This window comes from Bidens hawaiensis, unplaced genomic scaffold (assembly GCF_021521415.1).
Source record: "Bidens hawaiensis isolate Kalapana, Puna unplaced genomic scaffold, B.hawaiensis_p1.1 tig00002236_1, whole genome shotgun sequence".
Lineage (NCBI taxonomy): Eukaryota > Viridiplantae > Streptophyta > Magnoliopsida > Asterales > Asteraceae > Bidens > Bidens hawaiensis.
The window spans coordinates 603999-629241 of record NW_027491119.1 but is presented as its reverse complement, the minus strand read 5'-3'; the positions used below and the strand labels follow the sequence as shown (position 1 = coordinate 629241).

Here is a 25243-nt window from a genome sequence, read left to right as displayed (position 1 = left end):
CTAAAAATTTATCAAACACGTGCGGGCATATGCAGCTTCGAAAACCCGAGCCCGCGTAATGCGATTTTTTGCATTTGTTTTTTATATGAAAAGATTTTCATATCGTAACTGCTGGTTAATGGTCATTACTAGTTGTCTCATTAATAATTATTTGGTTACTGTAAATAGTCATTATATTTTTGTTAATTATTGAGTTGAATACAATACAGTTATGGTTTTATCACTATAAAACCATACCATATGTAACAGTTGTAGACACACCAAAAAAAACACACAGCTCTCTCTTTCTCTGCAGCATTATTCTTGATTTCGTTTCAGGCAAGTAGTCAAGTCCGGCAGCACGCTACGGCTGTTTCGAACCGGCATATCCTGGGAACAGACCGCGAATCTGTTTAAGGGAATTGTGTCAAACACAAGCCCGGTTCAATCGTTAACGTTTATTATTTTTGGTTTATCGTTACAGGGTTTAATACAAGAATTCCAACACTAAACCCTAGCTAGAATTTCTTCCCCAAATTGTGCTCTCAAATGGTGGTAAACGGATGATGTAAATCAAAAACTTTATTCGTTTCAATTGGAAACTAATTGATACAATAGGAATGGCCTTTTGGCCAAGATTAAGTGTAAGCATTAAGCCATGACTTATTACCGACACAATTAGACAAATAGCCTTTTTAGCAACCATTTTAACAGTAAAATTTTAAATTTTCATTAACCAAACAACTAATAATACTCTATGATAAATGAACATTAGAATAATGTCTATGCATATCTTACGTGTCATAAAAATAATATATTAAGCTTTAAAGCATTGTCAACATAAATTAGTTATATCCTCTATGAACCATATTTTATAAATAAAAATCATCAAAATAAACATTTGAATCATAATTTTTCTTTAGATAGGAATTGTCTTTTAACTGGGAAGTGGAGGAGTCGGATTATCATCATGTGTGAGCTTTGAAGAAGTTAAATTATGTGCGAGTAGACTGTGAAGGAGCCGAATTACTGGAGTGTGGGTTGTGGAGGAGTCGGGTTGGCAATGGCTTTTATATTTGTTCAAGTCGGTTGTGGAAGAATTGGATTATCGGCATGTGGCATGTGAAGGAGCTAGCCGTCCATGCTTATTTGTCCTCCATCGATTGGTTGTTTTGAACTGTCTATTTAACCATATAAAAGTTTATATATTTTTGAACCAACAATGTGGTTAACATGCCTATATTTAGGTAGTAGTATCCGTCACAGGTATTTGTACCAAACATGCAATTTATATTATCAGAGATTATACCATCGAATTTGAATAATTGTCATTCTGTTATTGTTTGTTATTTGTTATAGACTTCGTTTGGGTATTAAAATAGTTTGTAATTCTTTTTTAGGGGAAATAAGAAACAAGAAAATATATTTCTCCCATAAATGCATTATAGTGATGAGTTTCTGATTCATTACTAACATAAAACACAACAACAATTAATGATTAAAACTGTATAAAACTCAAATTTTTAAACAAGTTATCGTTTACGTTAATGGTGTTAATCTCGTCACAACTAAACTAGATGATAAAGAAGGCATGCACGTATGCAGAGGTGGTGACTTCAAAACTGTTAACTTGCAGGAGAAGATGCGTTAAGGAAATATGCGTAGGGTCTGTTTTTATGATGGGATGAACTCGGTCTATAAGTGGTTGTGCAGTGTACTCCTGATTTGACGAAGGGGGATTGCATTAAATGTTTATTGAAAAGGCGAGTACTAATGAGGTCCATTGTCCGTAGTTGTTGTACTTCTAACTTTTTTAACAGTTAAGCAGTTGTTAGTTTACCGCTTGGCAAACTTATCGAAATAAACCTGATATTTATCTGATACTTTTATATACCACTTAACTAAATTATGTAAATAAGATAAATTATTAAAGTTTAGTTCATATCATTAATCGAATCAACGTGATGGCATTAAAGGCGACTACTGAGTAATACGAAATACGTCATGAAATGCCTAACCAATGCATCAAACTTTTATAACAAAATTCTAATTAAAGTACAAGTTCTAAATCTAGAATTGAAACTTACTGATTACGGGTTCAAGTTAACAGTTAAAGACACCAGTCAAGATCAAGGATCAGAGTCCAAGTCAACGGTCAGTTTGAAAGTAACACCGAAGTTGGACAATGACGTAGTTATGGTGCCCGAGAGTGTTACAAGTTTGAAAGTCGAATCGTAGTTGGTTTTTGAACCAAACCTCGTGAATGAAAACCGAAGTTTACGCAAAATATTATATAACTTATTTGTAAGAAAATATTAATTAAAACATATTAAAAAATGGTATATATTTTGGTTTTAAAGAATCCCAACTATCATTTTTTGGTTGATGCCGATCCTAACTAACGAAATGGCTGGTGAAAGTCTCATCTTTTAATATATTTGCTTCCAACAATCCACGACTAAAGGAAGTGTAAACGTTTTCGGTCGGAAAACTTTTTTTTCTCCGGAAAACTCAACTTTTTCGTCTCAAACTTCTTTGAAACCTTAGATTGGACCTTTATGAACCATTTTTTTTAGTAAAAACCCCAATTTTTGAGGTTGTTGGAACCTTAGATGGTGGTCACCGAAATAACATTTTCGGCGGGAAAACTCCTTTTCAGGTGGAAACTGTCGGTGGTTGTGTTCAGATAGTGGTGGCAATGCTCGGGCAGTGGTGGTGTTCAAGTGACGGCGGTGGTGTTTTGTGGTGGTTGTCGGTCGGTGGCAATGGTGGTGTTCAGGTGGTTATGGTCAGCGGTGGTGTTCAAGTGGTGGTGGTGTTTAGGTTAAGTTGTCCGACGAAAATGGGTTTTTCTTGATAAGAAAAAAAAACGTTTTTCGACGTCGGATACGAAATTACGCTTCCGTTAATCGTGGATTATTACCATTTCGTTAGTTAAAACCACCCGTGACCAATATGTGATAGCTAAAATTATTTAAAACCAATAAACTTCACTACATTCATCAGTCCATTATAATTTGTTAGATAATATTTACAAGCTTTCATTTGCAATCAATTTCATCTTCTTGATGGCAATTAACAACATCAAGCAATTGACTAATGTCATCTTCAACCCCATTTCTGGGAAATCGATTATTTTAAATTCGCATTTTTTATCACCGGAGAAAATAATCTCAAGTTTTACTAGCCGCCGTGAGTTCTCTACTTTCTCCGACGACATTACCGCCCACACAGCATCCGGTGAGCTAAACCCATATGATCTGGGTTAGTATTGTACAGTTTATCTTGACCAGTGTATCATTGCACTCCAGGTGTTTGATGTAATGCCTCTATGAACAATATAATATAGTTTTTATCACTTACTTTAGGTGTGAATTTGTTATGTTGCCTTGTTAATCGCTTGCAGTTTGTCAAAATCATAGCTTTAGACGTTCTGGTGGCTCTAGCATATATGCGTATTAGTTGTTCGATAAAATGCCTCTTTGAGACTACGTAGTGAGGTAGCGCCTCAAGCCACCTCCCTGTTTTAATCTCGCGAAACCAAAATGGCGTAGGTGCCAAGGACAACGAGCCCCTTTGGGCGTACCCTATTAACGGGCACGAGGGCGCTTAAGCATAGGGTCCACATACACACTTGGTTTTAATTTTTTTTTCTTTTATTTAATTTATTAGTTGAGCCATTAGTCCATTAAACTCGAAGTGAAAAAACGTGAGTGAAAGCCTCATGCTTACGTGGCAGTGGCGTGCCAATCAATTTTTCACTCTTCAGTTAAACCTGTACACCGGTCTTAGACATACTATTTTCTTAAGATATGAAGTTTTGGAGAACTTGCAGATTACACTAGAAAGTTGTGATGTCTGTTGTGATGTTTTCCTCCATTTTCAATCTTATATAAGAAAACTTCTTGAATCTCAACTTTGATAGTGGACTAACTCATGCTTGCATTATTTGATATGCTTATAATCCAAGATTAGAAGAGGTTGATGAAAGCGGACATAATGAATTCTTGAAATGGCACAAAGGAGGAGGGATGTTTCATAAGTTAGCAAGCATTGATCCCACCGCGTTAATAGATTTTGGTGCAGTTATACATTCAGGGTCATTTGTAGGTGGAAATGTTCATGTAGGATCAGGAGCTGTTGTTGGCCCCAACGTGACGATAGGCCATTCAACAAAGATAGGGTATGATCATTTGCCCCTCTTAAACCGGTTATTTTTTCATTAGTTTGAATGAAGAATTGAAACAAAAATGTTATCTTTGTAACACTTTGGCTTCATTTTTGCTTTTTCTATGATTTCATCTAGAATGCCATATTAACTCCTACATTTCATCAGGTATAATGTTGCACTTGCAAATTGCACAATTGGTGATTCATGTGTCATCCATCATGGAGTCTGCATTGGGCAAGATGGTAAAAATGAATTTGAATGAAGTCATGAACTTTTAGATATCTATGCAGAAATTGAACTGTAGAAGTTGAAGTGTTAACAGCAAAATAATGGTTTATTATTGATTTTGAAATCAAAGTTACTTTTAAAATCTGAAATGAAATCATTGTTTTCAGGTTTTGGCTTTTATCTGGATAAGGATGGGACCATGGTGAAGAAACCACAAGTTAGTAATCTGCATTTGTTTCCTATGAAACCTTCTTTCAGTTTTCATATTTGTGCTGCTTTTTAGCTTTTTATAAATCCTTTAGGCCCTTAAAGCTCGTATAGGGAATAATGTTGAGATTGGTGCAAATTCATGCATTGACAAGGGCAGGTGAGCTTATATTCTTTTCTTTCTATGAAGCTGTTGAAGATCATAATTAGAGAAATGATATTTACCATTCTTTGTGCAGTTGGAGGGACACTATCATAGGTGATCATTCAAAGATAGATAATTTAGTTCAGGTATGTATCGACTATCGAGTTTTATTAAATTTTTGGTCAACCATCACCAAATACGAGTTCTTCAACTTTAATTTCCAGATAGGCCACAATGTAGTGATTGGCAGGTGTTGCATGTTATGTGGGCAAGTTGGCATCGCGGGTTCTGTAACGTACGCTATCTTTTTTTTTATTTTATTTATAAAGTTCAGAATAACCTATGTGTTGTGACATTGGTTTCGTATTTAGGATGGGTGATTATGTAACTTTAGGCGGAAGGGTGGGAGTTCGTGATCATGTTACTATTGTGTCGAAGGTACGTATTGAATAATAGTAAAAAGAACAAATTGACCATCATGTTTACATGTGAAGATTCATGTTCTGGCTGCATATCATGTGTTCAATAACAATAAAAGTTGCTAAAAGATAATGCCTTGAGATGCAGGTGCGTCTAGCAGCGGCTAGCTGTGTGACCAAGGATATTACTAAACCTGGTGACTATGGTGGCTTCCCTGCTGTAAGGATATTCACCATATGTTTAATTTTATAGTTGCCATATGTTTAAGCTAATTTATCCCCTAAAATTCCAAACAGGCCCCAATTCGTGAATGGCGAAGACAAGTTGCTAGTCGTTGCCAAACATCAAAGTAGTAGACTGGATCAACTGAACCGGAGTCATTTTGAAACCTAAGTTTTTTCAGCCAACAAGTGGAAAACAAAGAGGGCTTGCATTTGACATTTTATGATTTTAAGTTCACTTGGCTAAATCAACAAATTGACAATGTTGGTTTTATATTGTAACACAAGTGGCTGTTTACATCTAAAATAAGCAAGTTTCCATTCATATATTAGACGTTCTTTCGTTCTGAACATTCTCGCTCATCATGTTGATCCAAACAGAACTCAGTAACCAGCGTATAAACAAGAAATGTACATAATTCATAAAATACCTATAAACACTTTTATATACATATAACAAAATAGACCATTCATCCCCGTTAACTAGAAGACTGTTTTTAACTAATAAGCCATACCTTAACATTTCTAGTAGCGTTTTGAGATACGTGGCATCGAGCACCTGGTTTTTCGGTCTTGGAAGAGTCTCAATACAGTAACCGCAGTTTCTTCTATTGCTTTCCCAGTCACTTCTGTAATCAACAGGAATAATACATTAAAAGTTAAACCCAACTTCAAAATATTTGAATTTTATTTCAATGATTATATAAATATATAAACATAGTTGATAGATACAGAGAACTAACCGATTACTGGCCAAGTCGGATTCTGTGCAAAAATCTTGGAAGCAAAATCAAGCTCCTCCCTCACATAATCCATCTCTGCATAATTAGTTCTCACCAGTTCGGTTAATCCTAAGGTTTTTGCTCGTGCTCTTCTTATAGTTTGCAGAACAACCGGATTTATAGTCAAAGCAAATATCTTCTCTTGATCAATCTTGAATAAAGTTTTCGGCAATGCAACTCCCATAACAATAGGCACATTTGCCACCTTAAACCCTTTTTGCGCTAAATAGATCGACAATGGAGTCTTTCCGGTTCGTGAAACACCTGCAAGAACAATATCCGCCCTGTTTAAGTTCTCGGGTAAAGCTCCATCATCCTGCTTGATGGTGAACTCGATTGCATCAATTCGTTTGAAGTAATCGTCGGTCAGTGGGAACTTCCTGCCCGGAGCACCTCGGGGCAGTCCAGATGGTGAAACCCCTAAATGTAGTGCAATTGCCTCGGTGATCGGGCTAAGTAAATCGGTCGATGGAACACCCCACCTTTTGCAGGCGTGTCGGGCTGATGCTGCCATGTTTTCATCTGCTAGTGTGTATATCAGCATTGCTCCTTCACGAGCTGCTTGCTTTATTATCTCCATTAACCTTTCAACATCATCAATCTGATATGAAAAAGAAATTAAGCTTAACAGTTTTAATAATGTTTACGTGAGAAACTAGGCCATTAAGAGTATCAGAATCAAACAGTAAACCATGACTGAAGTTAACTCGACAAGACAAGACATGGTCAAACAAGTTTTGGCTTGAGCTTAGCAGGTTTAATGTCTTAAACATGTCGACACGTTTAAATCACGATTAATTCGTGTCCGGACAGGTTAAACATATCTTAACCTGTTAATGACCTGTTTTAACCTGTTTATATTTTGTATTTTTACTTAAATAAAATATTATGGCATATTTCCTTGCGCCTTGTTGGCCTTGACCCTTTTCATTTAAATAAAATATGTGTAAAACTTAAGAATTTTATAAACTTCTGCTGGCTTTTGTTTCACTGCATATGCGGTACGCATGGTTGTAGAAGTCGCCACGTGATGCAGGTCGTCCGACATGGGAGTCGCGAGTACTTGGCCTAGGCAAGAAGTACTCGAACATGGTAAATCATAAAAAATTATATATATGTCAAACATCATAACTCTAATAACATTTATAATAAAATACGTAAATACCAGTATAAATCAAAATGATGCATTTTCAAACACAAAATTATTTCAAAAAATTCATATTATACTTAAAAATAGTTTAGCCATAGAGCCCCGAATGAACGCCGAGAAGCTAAGAGCCAACCGCCTAAATCCGAGTCCAATAATGTAGACTGAGTTGGAGAAAATCACATAGCGAGTAGTCGCCGAGTAGTCGGCCGAGTTTTACAACATTGGTGATATATTGATATGTATTGTGTCACTAAAAAGTCGTTTTGTGTAACCAGTTTTTAAACAGGTTCGTGTTCGTGTCTAGTATCACTGGTAATCTCGTGTTGACAATCACATAATCAACTGTTTGAATATAGATAATTAAAATATATGCGGAGTAGGAGAAAATCGAGTAAGAAGGGCGCCGAGTAGGAGAGTAATCGCCATATCCTCCGCCGATTTTTACAACAATTGAAGTGATGTATATCGTGGCATAATTTTAAACAGGTTCGTGTTTAGCACCAATTGAAGTGAATATATGAATTTACCCCCGAAAACAAGTGAGTGTTAACCGGACAACCACGGTCCACCAAACAATGTTCAAACTGCCCTAACGCCGCATTCACCGAATGCTCCGCCGTCCATCCGACACCATATATATATGCTTCGCACCGGCCATCGCATCCTCCATCTCCACCACGCAACCGTCTTCCTCTTCCGACGACGACTCACCGTCAGCTAACGGTTGCACCGGTCGATCACCAGCTTCTAACGGTGTTCGTTGGGTCCAGTTTCACGCCGGATCTGATTGCACGAGCACGTGACCATCGGATTAGTTGTGAGCTGCCTTTATTGAGCTTGCGGCGGTCGGGTTGAGGTGTGGTTTGGTTCGGGTTTGGGTCGGGTGTGGGTATGGATATGGATAAGCTAATGGTGGATGAAGATATCATTGTTTAGTTTCGGTTTGGTGGTGTGTCGTCTTCTTGTGTTTTGTTGAATAGTTATGTTCGGTTTGTAACAGGAAGGTTGGGGAGTTGTGGGTCACTTGCTTAGGCGGACGTAGAGGTAGAGGTGCATAAAAAACCCGAGCTTATAACTGGACCCGAAAAAAAAAAACTAAATTGGAATAGGGTTTTTTATATCAAGGCTTTTACTACCGAACTCGTATCCAATGCTACCCGTAAGATACTGATAAAATATGCATTTCAGTACTTAAACCCGGACCAGATTTGTATCTGGTTTACCCGAAAAACAGAACCGGGTTTTTCAAATACTCGATCTATACCTGAAAAATAGCTGACAAATACCTGATAAAATATCCAAAAAAAAGTGCAAGCGCTTAATAAACTCAATCTATACTTGAAAAATCCTCGCAAAAAACCCGAAAATATGGTTTTGTTTCAACAACCGGGAATTAGGGTATTCAAATATCCGGTTATATACCTGGCCCAAACTCAATGCATAGGGTATGATTTTTAGAGAAAATACCCGGACCCGAACCCGAATCGAACCCAGGTATGGCCAATACCGACATTCCAATGCCCGGTTATACCTAAACCTGGTTTCATACCTAAAACCGGGTATTAAAAAACCCGATTTGTGCACCTCTAGGCGGACTGGGGCACGGAATGTAGTTGCGCTTCTTTTGTAATTTTAATGTTATCAACTTGATTTTGGTTTCATTTGATTAACTTGATGATCGGATAAATATTATTAGTTATTAATGAGTTAGGAGTGCGGGAGTTTAGGCTCGCTTAATAATAATATTTTATTTCGTGTTTTGTCGGTTGGGCTATATCTATTCATGGGCTGTATCTCTTAATTGTTGGGCCTTATTTTCTTTTAATTCACTTAAAAGGTATGGACTTATGAATACTTGGGTTTCGATTTTTTTCATGCTCTAAGTGGACTAAGTGAAGTGGGCTTGGTACTTGATCCAACAGGTTAATAATGAACCTGGGATTGTTAACTGGGTCTGGAAAACACATAATGGTTTTTGATGTAGTTTTAAAAACTGTCCATATAATAAAACGGAATTAAGTCATATTAGGGTACGTTCCTGTTTGATCTTCACGATCAACAATCAAATTGGTTCCCCGTCTCTTGGTCTAATTCGATTAAGCAATGAGTGTACCCTCAAATTGTTTAATCTGGTCGTGGAGTTGTTATAATTATCATGGTGTTCACTCGCTGTTTTGTTTTATCGTCTGATACTTTTACTATTCAACAATTCTTAATGTGGAGTTGTCTGTAGCTTCGATAAAGCAATTTCATCCACACATTTTATACTTTTTTTTTCTTAAACAAATACTCGCAGGTCACATTTCACATGATCATGACACAGTTATTAAATGTGTAAGGTGAACACTCCATTGCCTATGTGACATGTTTTTTTTCTTCCCACGTTTCACATTCACCACAACAGAGTCTTAGTTATCCGATTGCGTCCTTAGTTAAGCTCAATGCGCACTTAGTGTGTCTCCTTGTAAAATGATGGGGTCTAAGGTATTTTTCTTTTCAAATTTGATTTTAATGTCTTATTGACTTATAAATAATTGTATGCTTTATTTGCATACATACACACATGCTTACATAAGTATATACATGCATATATAAATACAAACGCATACTTATACATATACAGGAGATGGATATTTTGAGAACCATGTTGAGTTTTAAGAACTCAATTCTTAGCCACACATTTAATTAAATTGATTGGAATATGTGGTTGAGATTAAATCTGGCAAAAAAATCAAAGTAGGAGAGAGAATAAATATGTAAGTGGTTACACTAACTTTTACGTCCGTTACACATGTGTAAAAAGTCGACTCGGTCCGTAAAAAATTCTGTAATTCTTTTACGTGTATGTAACCTACATGTATTACGCATGTGTAAAAAAAATTCAAAAAAAAAATCGTTACATTAAGTTCTTTCGAGTTCTTAAAACTCAAAGGGGTTCTCATTTGAAATCTCCCCTACATATACATATACAAACATATAGATACATAGAGCTGATTTCATTTGAAAACCACTTTGAGTTTTAAGAACTCGAAGAAACTCAATGTAACAAAATTATATATGTGTGTTACATGTACATAGAAAAATTAGAGCTTGTTTTACGCACCGAATCGACTTTTTACATAGGTATAGCGGACGCTTAAATTAGTTTAGTCACTGTACATCTTTATTCTTTCTCCTACTTAATTTTTTAATCAGATTTAATCTCAACCACATAATCTAACATATTTAATTAAACGTGTGGCTAAGAATGAAGTTCTTAAATTCTTAAAACTCAACAGGTTCTCAAATTACCATCCCCTACATACATACATACATATAGGGATAAGCTCGGTACCGTACTGAAAATACCGACCCCGAAAATCGCCAAATCTTGGTACCGGTACCGAAATATTCGGTTCGGTACCGGTACGGTACCGGTATTTAAGGTAAAATTCGGGAAATACCGGTCCCGAAAACTCAAAAACCTTGGTACCGATGGTACCAAATCGGTACCGGTACCGGTTCGGTACCGTACCGATTTTTGCTCATACATACATACATACATACATACATACATACATATATATATATATATATATATATATATATATATATATATATATATATATATCGGGTAAGGTTAAAATAAAAACCCACTTGAGTTGTGAAAACTCTAGAAACTCATTCTCAGCCACATGTTTTTAATTAAAATTTGAAACTTCTGGTCCATAATTAAAGTTAATAAAAATGTAAAAGTAAATATAACTTTTTCTCTTTTCTGAAAACATATATGAAAATTAGTAAAAAATGTTAAAAAATAGCAAAACAATTTTTTTTTGCTTTTTCAATATTTTGTATTAAATGTAACAACATAGGGTTTTCACGAGTTTTCACAACTCAAATGGGTTTTTATTTTATATTTTCCCTATATCCCTATATATATACACACATATACATACCAAGGTTGATCATAAGATTCCAATTTGCCTCCCTAGTCCATGTCAAATTTAATGTACCAATGACCTCAAAGTCCGATTCCAGAAGTCCAAGCCGAGCCTCGTTCCACTTTGTCGCGAGCATCTAATATCAACATGTCAAAGAAAATAATGGCGCGGACCTGCTGCCATCATGAACCACATCATGTTTTACAGGATCACAGTAATATATATGCATGCACACATATACACATAATTGTCGATATTAGTTATATAAAATTCGTACACAATAGATCAACGTACCAACCAAAAACCGCTCAAACATTATCCGACGGTTTATCGTCGATACTTTGATTTGTATCCTACACTTTTAAAAATTAAGCTCCAAACTCGTCAGGCACCAAAGCTGCTTACAGGCTAAGAAATAGGCACTGTTCCCGAACTACCCTCAAGCAACTTTTCATCCTAAAGAATATTAGCAACGCACCACCTAGCCTAAAGAATCTAGCACCTTTTCAGCTGAATTAGCCTGATTAGGCACTATCTTATTTGAGCGGAGCTGGCTTGGGTACGTTGTGGCTCCACTTGTTAGTTGGTTGGGGGGCTTGAGTCGGCTAGGAGGAACCTAGTCAGAGCCTTACAAGTTACAACTCATCTTAGCCTAAGCACATATGGCACCGTTTTGGCCTTATCATTGTGTTTAGTCTCCTCTGAAGCAGTTGCGTTACACGTTACTTTATGATGGTGCCAAATCATTATTCTTGGGACTAAGCATAAGGATTGCAAATATTTACAAGATGCAAGGGTTGGCATGCGCCCAAAGCGGACAACCAGAAACATTTTGAAGTCGATAAACAGGACTGAGTGGCTAATTGCAAAAAGAAGATGTATGTTTCATATACTAAAAATACTAATGACTAAATGAAGGCACATAGCAAAAAATAAATCATAAATTTTAAGGTAACTTCGGTAGATACAACCAATTAACGCAATAAATAAAGACAACTGATATGAATGTTAGAATTCAACTAACTGAAAATCAAGTTGGATTAAGCAATTAAGAGTTGATTACACAGTACGTTATCTTCTCCTCAATTTTCTACTTTATATAGTATTTTCATATTCTTTACATCTACATAATTGCAACTTTATATATAACATATTATTATATATAACATATTATTGTGAAAGTTATGGATCTATTTGGTTCATAGAATGAACCTAGGTAGGCCTACTTTGTGACCAAATCTTTTGACATCTTCTTGAACTTGTTCTCTAAACTCTCCAAAACTAAACCTTCTATATGCTGAACAACCACCACAGCTTTCTATCACTGTTTCATAAGATGGACACAAGAAATACGCAATCGAATATCTTTCAAAGTGCTTATTAGTAACCACTCGATGCTCTACGCTCTTATAAACATCATTACTCCATGCCTGCATACATAGAAAATCAATTAAACACTAGTATATTTATCAAGATTCTGGTTCTCATAACATAAAATTTGAACCAGGACATCTTTTTAAAAGGCCAAGAAAGCAACTATTTAAGATGCGATTGTTACTGCTTACACATCCCTTAAGAGAGAGACACGAATTAGTGTTCATGGTAAAAGTTTAAATAATTCAGGTATGATTTGCATAGTCTAGCCGAAATAGAAGTAATCCTTAGATGAGTTGATCACAAGGGAAAACATTGGTTTAAGGAGGTATTGGGTCGATAAATTAGTTTGGGTACGATTAAACGTCAAGTCCCAGATCGATAATCAACATGAACTAAACGAATAACTCTCGTTTATATTAATCAGAAAATCTCACTCAAAAAACTGATTACAAACTATCAAACCCTAACTCGGTTTGACTCTTGATGAACCCTAACTTGGTTGCACCAACTTCTTATTCTAATGTCTAACCATAACTCGGCTTATATAGACTAACCAAACTTGCTAGTCAAGACCATTACCAAATATAATAAACCCTAATAATTCTTAATTTTTGGGCAGGGCTTTACACTTGAACCAAACAACAATTGTGCCAACAAAACGAGCCTTAATTGCCGGGTGTGTGAGAATTCATTGGTAGTGACTAAGATGAGGTCTATGCTATGAAAAAATAATAATAATAATAAGCCTTTAGGGAAAAAAATGGACTATTATCGACAACATATATCCATTAAGCTATGGAAAAAAAATAATATTTATTTTTGTTTGTCAGAAAACAAATTTTTGTGTGCAAAAAAAAAAACGAAAGCAAATTTAAGCTATGAATATATTTGTTTGTCAGAAATCTTCGACAGACTTCATTGGGGATACTAATTTATTGTGTGGTACCTGTTTCTTAAAACTGGCCGGCAAATAATATTTAGCAGAACAATGACAAACTTTCAAAAACCCCATGTTATTTAAAGAGTAATTAGTCTTGACATACTGGTGATAAGGTGGCTCAACTATATCTTTGAGGTGATCGTTTGAATCATGCAAGGTGTAGGGAGTTTATTAGGAGTAAATTAGGAATCGTTTTAAAAACATAAGAGTGATCAATAAGGATTGGTTCGTACGGAATGTATTGGTTAGTACTTGTACCGGTACCTAATACCAAAGTAAAACTCTAATTTATCAATCAGTACCAGACACTGAAATATTGAAAAGATACTGTTGTACCAATACCGAAAATACAGCTAATACCAAATTAGTGAAAACCGGTACTAAATACCGCATTGTATGTATGTATCGTTTCAATACTGATATTCAAGAAAAAAAATCTCATCCATGTCACGTAGTAATGTTTGCTATTCATCCATTATTGTACTTTTGTTAATCCAATGCAAAATTCCATCTAGATGAGATTTGAACGTGCTATAAAGCATTAGCTAGTGGGTAACTTAACATAAGGGTTTAGTGCCCATATTATTCTCTTGGTATCTCACACAATTATTGAACTTTCTAATCTGATGTATATATAATGATACCTCTTTCAAAAAACCTTTATATAATTACTAATAAGTAGGTGAGAGATTGACTGTTTTCCCATTGATAAGATATTTGTAGTTTATTAGCAAATTTTCATACGTGCAATTAGAATTTCTTGATTATAACCTAGTAAATTATTAACTCTAGCTTTCAACTAATTATAAATTTATAATAGCACAAAGACACAATATTAGAGTATAAAATAATTACATACCTGAAAAATATCCCCAATCATAACTATTAGGGTTCCTTGTTTAGGATTAACCGCGATCCATTTACCATTTCTTAGCAACTGTAATCCTCCTACATGATCTTGATGTAGTACCGTGAGGAAATCGCTATCGGTATGAGGCATTAACCCGAAAACCTGAGGAGAATCCGGGCATAATGGATATCGACTCATGCGAATGTAGCACATGCTAGGTACACATTTCTCTTTGAAAAACCCGGGATTTTGTCCTAGCTTTTCGGCCAAAATTTCCGCTAGTTTCTCTGCTAGGTTGGAAACGATCTTCGCATATTGTTTAATCGTCGTGCTGAATAAGCAGAGAAAACCAACATCATTTTAGAAACCAATTCAAGTTTTCGTGGTTTTGTTTTGTTTATATACCGTTCCATTTTACTACAAAAATTTATAAAAGGTAACTTTTTTTAGTTTTTTTAACTTTTCAATTACTATTACTAATTAGTATAAAAGAGAACTTTGGTGTCACAAAGCCTTTATTGGATCACTTTGTGACACCTTATTGGTCTACGGTTTATTTTTTTATTTTAGTTTTAGTACCGTAACGAACATAACTTAAACGACCGAATACCAATTTGTTTAAGTTTCGGTACCGTAACAAACATGATGGAAAGTTTTCGTCGGAAACTGGCGGAATTCGCATAAGCTCACTGTGTTTTGTTTAAATTCCGGTACTGTATTGAATGTAACGTAAACCGACCGAATGCCAATTTTGTTTACTTTTTTTTTTGTTTTAGTTATGATAACGTAACGAATATGACGGAAACTGACCAAATCTGCTTAGACACATCACCTCAACGCCCAAGATCAACAGCGCTCGGGTTTTACAAAGCCCAAGTTTACCGACCGACGGTACCCCATAACGCACGTAATCGAAATCGACCAAATTCGCGTCGACTTACGACTCAATGCCCGGAACTAACAACACTTATGTTTTATTACCGTTCAAGTTTACCCAACGCAACTCGCCAGTAAAACACTATTTTGCTATAAAGTACAAATAAGAGAGGTTGACACTTTATTATTATTATTTCATTTTTTTTTGACCAACAGGAACTTTTTTTCAGTCTGTGGTGCCAGCTAGCATGAGCTTTGCTGTAACATGTACAACACTGCACCCATTGGGCAAGTGTCTCGATCGATCAACTTCTGCATTATTTGCTATTCACAAAATACGTCATGAGAATGAAGTTATTTTTACGTCAACACGTTTATTATGTTAATTAGGTTTTGCATATGTAATTTTAAAAAAAGTTTAAATTAATTAATAATCACTACAAGAAATGACACCTAACCCTATCTAGGCGTCATGAAGTGTCGCTATACCTCCAGGATATGTCGTTGAAATATGGTAAGTCAAACTTTTGAAGGGATTCACCAAAATATGCCCGCCCAATGAGAAAAGTTGTGACGACGACAAAAGTCGTCGTTGTAACACTAATATGTTGTAGTGAATTAATTAAAAAGTTGATTTTGGCAAATATTTTTGGTCACTGGGATAAGAGAAGGGTGTACTCCAGGAGTTCGGACAAATGAATTTGATTTTATTTTGTTACAATTTTGGTTTAAAACAGAATTAAAGTGATAATAATAATAATAATTATTATTGTTATTGTTATTATTATTATTATTATTATTGATTTTAACTGTTTGATGATATCAACTATCAAGCCAGTGGAAGCAACTTTTATCTTAAATTAGTTGGAGTACATATTGTCATAATTATGTCGTTAAACTAAATAATAACTTTCACATCAAAAGACTTGTGATTAGAAAGGATTGAGTTATCCATCTAACATTTTATTAAAATCAATAAATGAATGATGCATTAATACTAAGGCTGAGAGGTGTGGGCCGCTAACCGGGGCGCTAGAGCCCCTCCGCTCGCGCCCCGGGGCGCTAACCCCACACTACCGGGGCGCGAGCGCAGAAATCCAGGCAGGCGTGAGGCTGGTCGCGAGAGAAGAGAGAGAAAATGGACGTTGGGAAGGTAAAAAGAGCCGTTGGGAAGGGATTAAATTAAAAAAAAAAAATATTTTTTCCCAAAGCTATCTGCCAAAACTATCAAGGTGACATTCCGCCACAACCGTCCACAATCAGTGATCAACAAAGACTTCATAACATAGCAAATATCAAGAGCCGTGAGATACACGGGGATCTTCGACATGAGTTGGTTGAACATTTGTGGGCGAGGCGACCCGAAGATCTTGTATTAGATTAGTGTTATTATTAAGTATTATTGTTTGTTTAATTTTTAGTATGTTTTTTTTTGTAATTTAAATTTTAAAAAAAATGTGTGTTTTTTTAATAATTTATAGGTTTTTTTTAATAATACGTTGTTTGAATATATTTATAAAAAAATAAAAAAAAAATTTCGCTGGAGCCCCTCCACACCAGGGCCAAGGGCTCCAACGGGGGCTCCAACATCCCCCTTATCCAGTTTCTCTCTCTGCCACACATCATGATATTATTGGCTGGAGCCCTCACTGGAGCCCCCATTAGAGCCCCCCACACCCCTTAGCCTAATAGATATTAATCAATAAATGAATGATGCATTAATACTAAAATATATTGCCATATATTCATGTTCCATGACATCATGTAACCCGCTTTACCTTCTTTCACTTCATCAAAGAAAATGGTTTTAACCCCCCCATAATCACCAACAATTTAATTCAAAAATAACTCTTAAGTTATTATGTATGTGCGTAGAATATTTTAAGGTCCGTTAACACCCTAACCAATGAAGAGGGTTGTGTTCTACTCATTAACCCTTGCTAAATCAGTTTTAACGTCCTGACGTTAAGAAATATCCCAGGGCCTCAGTTAAAGAAAACAAAAAAACATTTTAGCATGTCCAGTTATTTGTTTTAAATTAAATTTCAAAACTTTAAGAGAACCGGTTAAAACTTTTAAGTAAAGAATAATTAAATTGGATTTCTCACACACTGTTAATTAATAATAAAACTTATAATTATCGTTACTAAATATGAAACATATCTAGGTTATCGGTTATATACTTTTTTTAACCTGGAAATTAGCTACATAATTAACTTAATATTTGTATGAAAGAAATTAAAGTTTTAAAAATATGAATCACTAACAAAAAATAATTCAATAATTTAGATTTATGTTAACATATATATACGTGTATGTATATGCGTGTTTGTAAATATTTGGCCAGATAATAAAAATATACATTATAGTTATGTATACAGTATTTTGATTACCAAAAACACATTGCAGCCGTTCCATCTTATATGGTGGGCTTATGTTGATCGAAATATGCACTCGTAAATGTATATAAACTAGTATTAAGGTCAAATCATTAAAAAGTGAATTATTAAATAGTTAAATAATGATTTACGAACTATTACTGTATAATAATCAGTGACCTATGTTTATAATAAATATTTAGTTATGTGTGTACTTTATATTTCGTTAAATAAATAAAATATTTATAATCTTACAATTTATAATACACTATTTAACTTACATTCGTATTTATCATATAAAATATCTTTAATATATATAGGTAATCACCAATATTTGATTTTATACATCTTAAAACATTACTTCAATCTTAAGAAAATGTAAAATTTAAATATATAACATTTAAAGTATGTGTGATAATATTAAAATTAAGCTATAAATTCCAACGAAATCCTAAATTACTTATGATTTAAATACTTAAATTTCAATCATTTAACAAGTCACATGTAATAAGCAAGTTTAAAAACTAGTTGTATATATATACAATACCTCCATATGTAAAACCACATGCGTACACATGTCGTATTCTCATTGTTTTCTAAGGTTTTTAAACAAAATATATTTTGTAATGACCTATATATGTGTATGTACTATGTACATATGTATTTATATTTCACCAATGAATTCATGGAGTTTACCTAAAACTGGTGACACCACCCATGGTTGAGATCTCAGTCAATGGCACATGAAAAGCTTCCAACCAAGCAAGCTGACTGAGGCAAGTTGCTGACGGTGTTCCCCACCGGTAGTTACGCGTCAGAAAATCAAACTCACGGAGACCATTTACCTTCTCCTGAAACGGTTTTTTGAATGCTTTCACTTGTTCACACCTCATCTTCTCCAAAACATCCGATGAAACCCCGTGGTTAATAACCTGGAAGAAACCCCATTCTTGTGCAGCTTTCGCTATCTCTCGTTTGCAATCTTCGCTTTCGAAGCCATCTTGATTTAAGCGGCTTAGATCGATCAATGGGAGCTCAAACTCACACTCTTTGGCTTCATTAAGAGCTTCATTTTCGTTGCATTTTGATGATGGTCCGTTGATCAAGTGATTATCGAAGAGTTTCTTGTAGAATGATCTAAACGGTGGGTCGGATGATTCCATTTTTGTTAGCTGCAAAAGGAAAAAAAGAAAAATAATCAAGAATTTGTTGGATAATTTTATCTTATGATCAAGTTTACATAAACCCTAGTGCAAGAAAAGACAACCACATATTACATATATGCTTTTTTATTAATTAATAAATGAAATGCCTTTAAATGGTTGTGATTTCATCATATAATTAACATAAAGATTTTTTTGAATATAATGATGTTAATACCATATAACTACTTTATTAAGGATGATGATGTAGCACCGCGTATAGAGACTGTAACGGACAAGAATAAATATGGTGACCCGTGGATACCCACTCGGAGGGTGGGTGGTTAAACTCGTTAAACTTGTGTGCATGTGCGTGTATGTATAAAATGTATAGTCGACTGGTGATGGGGACGACATCCATCAATGTTTTACATCAACTCCTTATGGTGCATAATTCATCTATTGATATATATAAAAGAATTAATTTTGTATGATGTATAGAGAACACAGTCACAAATCAGTAGTTAACAGATATTAAAAAAAAAAGTAGGCCGCAAGATAGGCGTACACAACTTTGCCACAGTTTTTGCAACTATAAAAACAACCCATAAATTTGATCACAAAATTTTCTATGGGTGCAAAATAAAATTACCCACAAAGGTTTCTACAACTGCATTTCAGGATTTTTCTTGATTTAGTTGTTCTTTTTTAACAAGTTAGCATTAAGAGAAAACATCATTTTTTACTTCAATTTAGAATTATTTTTCGCTAACAATTAGAATTCAAGGTATAAGGGTCTATACTCTCTTTAAGGTGTCCTCTTTGTTCTCACTTCACATGTTACAAACTATCTCAACCTCCCCTACACTTATCTCAATTGCGTGCCACCCCAATTTATCCCAAAAAACCTCATTCTTAATTTATTAGATCTAACCTTGTGTGTTCATAAATCTACATCTGCCTCAACATACTTATATTTGCAACATCCTTCTCATTTGCATCTTCTTGATGGTTGAGCAGCCGGTTTCATATAGCATAGTTGTGCGAACTCAATCCTATAGAATTTCCTTTTTAGTCTAGTTGGAACTTTCAGGAGACAAAAGTGAAATTGCACTAATTTAGACATTATTTTACTATTTTCATGAAAATAACATTAAAAGTGAATGAAGATTAATCATACATCATGGGGTGGTGTTGATAGGCGAAAGACAAAGGTACATACACCAATCGATCAGTGTCCCGATGGTTGAGTGCTATGTACCTTATGTTCAAGACTTGATGCAAAAATACTATCAAGTCGGGGGCTTACGGGAAGTAGCCACACTATTCCTACAGTGTAAAGGTAAAGTTGTCTGCATCTTACCCTTCTCAAATCCTATCATAGATTTGCTATTAACGGGATTTAGTGAGTACGACGACAACGACGACGACGATGATGATGATACAAGTTGGAACTCCTTCTCACACAAAACTAATTTGTGGCAACTCTCCACTTGCACCAACCTTTCTAAACATGGTGAGCTATTTGGGACAACTTGCCTTCGATAATTATTTGGGTTCCTTCCTCATCATTGGCACCAAGCCACCAATGAAGTTACAGTAAATGCATAAGCCTTTTCATTCTATGGCTGCTCACCACTCTTCTATCCTCTCATTAAGGACTTGATCACACTCCACCCCCAAAACAATGTCATGTACAAAAAGCAGTCAGAGTGGTTTGTCCTCCTAAATCAATTTTGACAACTCATTCAAGACTATTGCTAATTGAAACAGACTTAACACAAAACCTTTGTAAAGGCATGCTTCCATAAACAAGAATTATGTATCCCTTACTTGCGTCTCAATGCATTTCTTAACACTTCTATACATATCCCTAAATATCTCGATTTAACTCCAAGGAATCCCTCATGTCTCAAGATTATCCTAGATCACTTGATGAGGCACACTATCCTAGTCTTTTTAAGATCGATGAACACCATTCTCTTTATGATGTCTATCATCTCCGCAGTAAACTAGAATAGCGCAAATCCAAACTGCTTTACCAAAGCTTATGTTTCTAGCCTAGTTTTTCCCTCGATAACCATTTTAAAAAATTTTATACTTTAACTTAGGAGTTTAATCTTTCTGTAGTTATCTAATTTCTAGTCTAGTTTTTCCCTCACTGGCTATGTTCTTTGCTTCCCGCTTAGCCGCTTTATATCGCTTCTTTAATGTTTCTTTAATCTCACTTTCCCATCCTCATCATTGCATCTCAATAGCTCCTTCGTGTTTTCCATTACCTTGGTTTGCACATCTTCGATCAACCACCATGACCCCTTGTGCCCACTCACCTTTCCCGTTGTTACCCTAGGAGTCTCCTTTGTCGCTTGTGTAACGTTAGTCGTCATAGCCTCCCATATCGGGTTTGCATCCCCACGTAGTCCAAGTGCGCGCCAAGAGTTCCTCATCTCTATAGAGTGTAAACTTTTCGCCCTTCAAACAACCCCATGGAATCGTATATATGTTTAATTGTGTTCACTTTCATTCACCATACCGATGTGGCAATATTCACAAGTCACCTCAGTGGAATGGCTTAGTTGTGTTCACTTTGTGGAAACCAAATAGTTTGATTTCAGATTTTGATTGTGTTTCATAAACTTAGAAATTAACTACATAAACTTACTTTTTTTTTTGTTATCTAATTTCTAGCTCCTGGTAGAGTTTTTATTTTAGATTAAAAAGTTTAGCCTTAAAAAAAAGGATAGATCTTTGATTGTTTTCTTGGGTTGGCTATTGAGCTTGTTAATTTAAATATCATTAGAAACTAGAAAGGATATTTTGTTAATTAGGGTTCTTAGATCGAAGGGCCCAATTTTTTCGTTATAGTTTCATACAAATAACTATATATAAAGAATCAATTAATTCAAAAAGGTGATTTTGATCATTCAATACCTTCAAAATTAAGAACTATGTACGTCAACCGTTTTCAACATTTTAAGACAAGCCTATTAATTCAATTGAATATAAGTAGGACCAAAATTGAAAAAGTTTGGCTTTGACATCTTTAGATTTATCTATACAATATCTCAATCCCACTTGCACATGAAATATCTCGATCCCACTTGTAATTAATACCATGTATTTATATCCTTTTTCACATTTCTGTATTTTTCAATACTAACTATAAAATTTCATATATATGACTATGGATATGAGCATGCATGACTAAACATCAAGACTCCGATTAAAAAATTAGCAGTGGCATATATGTTCGGAAAGAGACATCCTGGTGTACATTGGTTGAAAAATCATTAATTGAACTTCACACGTACAATGACTTGGGCGTTTTAGGAGTTTTAACTCATCCATGTTTATTTATTGATCGAATGTATCAACGTGTAGTGCGACTCTAAATAAGAAATAACTTTGTTTTTAGATATTGTAAACATAAAAATAAAGGCAATGCCGAAACTGTAGAAGATTTAACTAGCAAATGACTATACCCTTAACATAACTTTGATACGTATACAAGAACTTAGCAAAAAATATTTTGAATAAAGTATCGTACCTTATTCAAATCTTCAAACTATGTATGAATCGCCAATTAATATTATAGAGAATTATAAGGTAAAGCGTGTAGTGTTGTTAGAAGGGATTGGGTGGTTTATATATATATAGGGTTTCAAAAATTAACCAAGGTCAATAAATGACCAGAAATTATTGTACTCGATGATCTGAAACACGAAAAGATGGGAAGGATTAAAAGTTTGTGTTTTGAAGGAGAACACGTTTCTCTGAATTTCATCATAAACTACAAGTTGGTTTAGATTATGAATGGTGGCAGCATATGTAAACTCATGTTCCTGGTATTAAAAGTCATGGGTTCGCTTCCACGTAAGCATCTAGAAGGCATAAATAAACTATGTATAACAATGGCTAGCTTTTAAGTAATATTATTATTCTATTACTTTTTACCATTGTTATTGACTTTAAGCTATTGCTTCCTAAACTTAGTCGCACTAATGCTATGAGGTGTACTCTAACTCTAACATAAATTAAGATGACATAATACTTTAAAGATGAATTAAACCACTTCACACATTTGTTAAGAGGATTAGAGTATACCCTATAGCCTAATGAAAACTGGTTGTCGTTTAAACAGCCAAATTGTCGCCGCTATATATCGTCCCGCTAAAGGACCATCGCTATTGCCAAAACGTTGCCGCTAGTTGTGTTCGGTGGTGGTGATGTGGTGTTCGGCGTCGGGGAAGAGAGAGAGAGAGAAATGCTTTAAAGAAATGCTAAAGTTGTGGAGAGGAGGGAAACGCTCCTGTGAAAGGTTTTAGGGCATTAGTGGTGACATGTCACTGCTAATGCCTTTCGTAAATTAAAACCCTAAGCCGTTTGATCAATCCATAAATCAATAATCAGGTTTTAAGTCACTTGGATCATGACGAGCATTAGCGGCGACATCGATCTATACGATCACTAGCCGTCCTATCAATCTGTAAGTTAAAGGCCTTGAACACACACACAGAGTGGAGCGACCATAGCTCGATACTTAGGATTTTTTGGTAGGCATATATATATATATATATAGGGTAAGGTTAAAATGAAAACCCACTTGAGTTGTGAAAACCCGCGAAAACCCAATGTAACATCGTTTTTTTTTTGTTACATGTAATATATGTTGTAACATTTAATACAAAATATCGAAACATCAAAAAAAAATGTTTTGCTATTTTTTAACATTTTTTTATTAATTTTTATATATGTTTTTAGAAGAGAGAAAACGTTATATTTCTATTTACATTTTTTATTTACTTTAATTGTGGACCACAAGATTTAAACATTAATTAAAAACATGTGGTTGATAATGAGTTTCTAGAGTTTTCACAACTCAAGTGGGTTTTTATTTTATACTTAGCCAATATATATATATAGATATTGCAAATAGTTGCTAGGCGTTATGCGTGCTTTTGCTTTTAAAAAAGAGCACAGAAAAAACGTGTTTATGGTAAGAATTGGATATACATTACACGGTTTCTTCAATTTACCATTCGTATCATAATTTCTCCCCATACGCAGACTATGGGGTACAGGTGACTTAGTGACCAATATTGATCCAAGTATGCCTACATCACAAAACTAATTCATTAACACCCACTTGCTTGGTTAAGGGTGCTACAAGTTTCATGACTTTCATATCATATATCTTTCACGAGTCCGTATGGTCCAACCATAACCAATCATACCATCAGAATTGATCTTGTTAATTATTCGTATTTCATTTTGAAGTTACTTTATCAAAATTAAAAACTAAATGATTTATTATGTATACTACACCAAGTATTTAACACCTATCAACTTCTTGGGGCGAAGTGAATTACTTCATGAAGTCTAAGTTACCTTATTTATAAAACTAGTTTTTATTTTGAATTAGATGTTATTTTTGTTTTCTGATTTACGTTTTCTTGTTATTTCTAGCTAGGTGCCATTAAATAAAGGCTTAGGTTTATTTGGTTTCATGTATTCAGTTTTTCATTTGAATAACCAAAAAGAGTCACGTAAGGTTTATTCAACATCATGTTCGGTTACTTGATTCACTTGATTGAATAAGTTCATCAAGTGGTATTACAGCCTAATGATCCAGACTCGTGTTCATAATTGTTTCCCACCATGTTTGGTTGTTTTCGTTCGCAGCTCAGGTTCCAAATGAAGGTGTTAAAGTTTTCACTACGGTAAAAAACTAGATCACATATGCTCAAGTTCGATTGCAGTAAAGTTATCAATCGCGATACAATTCCAATTATATGAAAACAAAACGATTGCGTGAAGAAATCCAATCAAAGAATAGTAATTATATCCCGACCGAAACGATGGCAAACTTCAAGTGATAGGAGGATTCAAGATACTAAATCAATGAACTTACAAAAAAATGGTCAACGTGCGTTAACTCATATCATTAGGGTCAAGATCTTTGGCATGTAACACACGGTGCCAAGACAAGATAATTCACAAACGATATAATTAATGCTGTCATCGGGAAGTGATAGGTGAAAGCAGGTCAAGTGATCTTTATCGTCATGAAAGATATCAATGTTGATGATGATGCTCTTGATCATAATTTAAGAACTTGAATACCCAAAGCAAATGTGGGATACGTTGAAGACCTTATTCAAGAAGAAGAACGACTAGTCGAATGTGAGTTAATAATGATTTCCTAGTGAGATCTTCCAATTTCATATTATTTTTGCAAAGTCAGGAACCTATGTCGTGAAATCGGAGAACTCGATCCACAGTCTCTGGTTAGTGATGCTCGTATGAAGCGGATACTCATCCACAATTTAAGGTCGGAGTATCGCGGCTTTGTTACCGCTTATCCAAGTGTGGGCGACCCAACCAAGTATAACCGACTTTGAGAATATCTTTGTTAGACAAGAAGCCTTGGCAAAAGAATTAACCTTAGTGTCGA

At 34.9% G+C, this 25243-nt stretch overlaps 2 protein-coding genes and 1 pseudogene across 3 annotated transcripts; 1 reads left to right on the top strand and 2 right to left on the bottom strand.

Moving 5' to 3' along the window:
- Positions 1-3045: 3045 nt before the first annotated feature.
- LOC143611771 (putative UDP-3-O-acylglucosamine N-acyltransferase 2, mitochondrial) lies at positions 3046-5612 on the top strand. The gene is made up of 10 exons (XM_077085922.1): positions 3046-3219; positions 3955-4162; positions 4316-4392; positions 4546-4595; positions 4681-4745; positions 4825-4876; positions 4955-5025; positions 5102-5168; positions 5298-5369; positions 5447-5612. Exons 1-10 carry the CDS (start codon positions 3048-3050, stop codon positions 5501-5503), a joined length of 891 nt encoding a protein of 296 aa, XP_076942037.1. The 5' UTR covers positions 3046-3047; the 3' UTR covers positions 5504-5612.
- Positions 5613-5706: 94 nt separating this feature from the next.
- LOC143611763 (putative pyruvate, phosphate dikinase regulatory protein, chloroplastic) lies at positions 5707-8232 on the bottom strand (annotated as a pseudogene). Its single transcript, XR_013149828.1, has 3 exons — positions 7831-8232; positions 6115-6754; positions 5707-6000 (listed from the first exon to the last, which is right to left on the bottom strand). The product of XR_013149828.1 is annotated as a putative pyruvate, phosphate dikinase regulatory protein, chloroplastic (transcript).
- A 4114-nt stretch (positions 8233-12346) lies between these two features.
- LOC143611754 (gibberellin 2-beta-dioxygenase 8-like) lies at positions 12347-18915 on the bottom strand. Its single transcript, XM_077085913.1, has 3 exons — positions 18344-18915; positions 14403-14724; positions 12347-12656 (listed from the first exon to the last, which is right to left on the bottom strand). The coding sequence occupies exons 1-3, from the start codon at positions 18808-18810 to the stop codon at positions 12426-12428; spliced, it is 1020 nt and encodes a 339-aa protein (XP_076942028.1). The 5' UTR covers positions 18811-18915; the 3' UTR covers positions 12347-12425.
- Positions 18916-25243: the final 6328 nt, after the last annotated feature.

Excerpts from the sequence above, each read along its gene's own strand:
- LOC143611771 (XM_077085922.1), top strand. The coding sequence starts at position 3,048 with ATGGCAATTAACAACATCAAGCAATTGACTAATGTCATCTTCAACCCC. Across the intron at positions 4,746-4,824 it reads TCATGCATTGACAAGGGCAG|TTGGAGGGACACTATCATAG; the intron begins GTGAGCTTATAT and ends TTCTTTGTGCAG. Across the intron at positions 5,169-5,297 it reads ATGTTACTATTGTGTCGAAG|GTGCGTCTAGCAGCGGCTAG; the intron begins GTACGTATTGAA and ends CTTGAGATGCAG.
- LOC143611754 (XM_077085913.1), bottom strand. The coding sequence starts at position 18,810 with ATGGAATCATCCGACCCACCGTTTAGATCATTCTACAAGAAACTCTTC. Across the intron at positions 14,725-18,343 it reads GGTGGTGTCACCAGTTTTAG|CACGACGATTAAACAATATG; the intron begins GTAAACTCCATG and ends CTGCTTATTCAG. Across the intron at positions 12,657-14,402 it reads TGATTGGGGATATTTTTCAG|GCATGGAGTAATGATGTTTA; the intron begins GTATGTAATTAT and ends CTATGTATGCAG.